Below are 2780 nucleotides of genomic sequence, written 5' to 3' on the forward strand. Positions count from 1 at the left end.
TATATATTCATACCCCAGCGGTAAATGATGGCAGGAAGTTTCAGATGCAGTAAAAATGCATTCTTTAGTTCAGCCCCACTTTAATGTAACGCTAGTTTCGTAAGCACTTTTACTTTTAAGCAGGAGCGCCTCTTTGATAGCACTCAGGGGAGACATCATTTAAAGAAATGTTGCTTTGCTTAAACCAGAAGTCCAAATCTGCTCAGTTCATTTAAAATATTTTTTTTTCCTCTAGAATAAATGAATAAGCAGTTCCTTTTGTGGTTTTCCTGGTGCTTGGTGACTTGCTATTATGCTTCCAGCAGAAGAAGGCTCAGACGCTCATATGAACAGCTGTGCGCCTCCTCCTCAGCCCCACACTCGCCCTCTCCCTTGGGAAAATAAAGGTGACGGGCCTGGTGTTTGACTAAAAGAGGCTATAAATCTTCCGAGGATATACCGCTACGTCTTTGCACATAAAAAGTATCGAGGAAAGGGAACAGGTTAAAAAGCAAAGAGTCTCAGTAATAAATCATACACTGTGCTTGTGTTTTTAACTCTTAGAAGCGCAGGGCTGCTTTCATAACCTGCCGGTGCAAGAAACCCTTCTGCCTTGGGCGCCAGGCTAGCGGGAAGGCACGGGGCGTATTTAGCTGTGCCGGAGCGGAAGATGCCCGCACCTCAGCTCAGCCGGTTTTGCAGAGAGGCTGAACAGCCCAGCGGCCGAGAGGAAGGGGCCCCCGAAACGCAAACGCTGGTCTGGCCGCAGACCCCGCTCCGTCCAGGCGCGGCCCCGTGCGACCCACAGGGACGGAGCGGGACCGGCCCCGTCCCAGGGGCCGGGGGGCAGCGAGGTGCGGCACGGAGCGGGACGGGGCGGGACGGAGCGGGAGGCCGCTCCGGAGGCCGCTCCGGAGGCAGAGGAGCGGGGGCGGCAGGTGAGCGCGGGCGCGGCGGGGGCGGCCCCGCGGGGGCGCGGCTGCGGGGGCCGGGGGAGCTGCCCCCCCCCAACCCCCCGGACGCGGCGCAGGAGGCCCCGCACCGCACCCGGGGCCGCCCCCTGACTGCCCCGGCGGGGCGGGCGGGCAGCGGGCCGGCGGCGGCGGCGGCGGCGGGGCGATGGCGGGGCGGCTGCGGGCGCTGCTGCTGCGCTGCCTCCTGTTGGGGCTGCTGGGCGGCGGCGGCGGGGGCCAGCCCGGCGGCGGCGAGTACTGCCACGGCTGGGTGGACGGGCAGGGCGGCTACCACGAGGGCTTCCAGTGCCCCGAGGGCTTCGACACGGCGGCCGCCACCATCTGCTGCGGCTCCTGCGCGCTGCGCTACTGCTGCGCCGCCGCCGAGGCCCGCCTGGAGCAGGGCGGCTGCACCAACGACCGGGAGCCCCCGGACCCGGGAGTCACCGCCCGTGAGTGCCCGGCCCGCGGGTCCCGGGGCGGGCGGGAGCCGGCCCCCGCGGAGCACCCCCCCGCCCGGAGCCCGGCGGCCGCCCCCGCGGCGGCTGCGGGGCTCCCTGGCCCGGCCCGGCCCGGCCCGGCGCGGCGCGGCTCGGCTGGGCGCGGCCCGGCGGGGGGGCAGGAGGCGGGCGCGGCTCCAGGTGCGCACAGGGAGGAGACGGCGGGGCCGCGGGCGGCGGCTGCGGGAGCGGCCCCGCGGCGGGGTCAGAGCGGGCGGCCGGGGGTGCGCTTGGAGTCGTAACTTCACGGTCGACAGGGGCCCCAGCAGCTGGATCCATCCTAACGAAGGCGCGTTCGTATCTTAAGTTTGCATCGGCCAACTCAGCTCTGTTTAACTTGGTTTTTCCCGGAGGTGAGACTGGGCTCCGGTGCTCTGCAGACACAACCCCACCGTGCAAGGGGCCGTCCGGTTTTCAAACAGAAGGAATCCGGCAGCGCACGCAGAGCCTAGTTTCCCAAGTCACACATTCTGCGCTTACTTTCCACCTTACGAGTGGAAGCGACTTAACAGCATTTGAGCTTTGCCTGCAGATTTTCAAGCTGTTAGGTTGGACAGCCCCGACAGTTTTGGGGGATGAGGGAGGGGGAGAAGAGTGCGATTCTGGAGCGAAACCTAACTAGAACCAGCAAACGGGACACGGTGTAGACAGCTTTTACCATTGGCAACTATTAGAACTGTCAACAGAAAGAAATTTTGGCTCGTACGCACAGGGTTTAACTTTAATTTTGTTCTAATGATAATGGTCGGAAGCCCTGCCTTCTGAGCAGCCCAGTATGCTAGTGGGACTGAAACGGTGTGGGGCTTCATAAACTCTATGGAGTTTATTTCTACGCAGCAGACCTGTTACTTCAGCAGGCTAACGTGCGTGGCTTTTCCTGTTCTTTCTTCTCCCAGAACCAGTCTACGTTCCGTTCCTCATTGTGGGATCAATATTTATTGCCTTCATTATCGTGGGCTCTCTGGTAGCGGTTTATTGTTGCACATGTTTAAGACCTAAACAGCCATCACAGCCAATACGATTTTCTCTGCGGAGCTATCAGACCGAGACTCTTCCCATGATCCTGGCCTCGACAAGCTTCAGGACGCCGTCGAGGCAGTCCAGTACCGCGACAAGTTCCAGTTCGACCAGCGGCTCGGTTCGCAGGTTCTCCTTTCCCCGGGCAGAGCCAGGATGCCTTGTGGGGTCGTCACCTCCACCGTACACATCCGGCTGCTTCCAGACAGCCCATGCAGTCCACCTGACCCAGCCGTCGGGATTTCTGGTCTCGCCGCCGTACTTTGGGTATCCTCTCCAGCCAGAGCCTGCCCTGGCTGGGAAGAGCTGCTCTGATTTTAGTCAGAGCTGA

The 2780-nt window shown here is 61.8% G+C and overlaps 1 protein-coding gene across 1 annotated transcript; it reads left to right on the forward strand.

Moving 5' to 3' along the window:
- The first annotated feature begins 1098 nt into the window (after window positions 1-1098).
- SHISA3 (shisa family member 3) lies at window positions 1099-2780 on the forward strand. Its single transcript, XM_072863174.1, has 2 exons — window positions 1099-1384; window positions 2329-2780. The coding sequence occupies exons 1-2, from the start codon at window positions 1099-1101 to the stop codon at window positions 2778-2780; spliced, it is 738 nt and encodes a 245-aa protein (XP_072719275.1).

This window comes from Ciconia boyciana, chromosome 5 (genome assembly GCF_034638445.1).
Source record: "Ciconia boyciana chromosome 5, ASM3463844v1, whole genome shotgun sequence".
Taxonomy (NCBI): Eukaryota; Metazoa; Chordata; class Aves; order Ciconiiformes; family Ciconiidae; genus Ciconia; species Ciconia boyciana.

Excerpts from the sequence above, each read along its gene's own strand:
- SHISA3 (XM_072863174.1), top strand. The coding sequence starts at position 1,099 with ATGGCGGGGCGGCTGCGGGCGCTGCTGCTGCGCTGCCTCCTGTTGGGG. Across the intron at positions 1,385-2,328 it reads GGACCCGGGAGTCACCGCCC|AACCAGTCTACGTTCCGTTC; the intron begins GTGAGTGCCCGG and ends TTCTTCTCCCAG.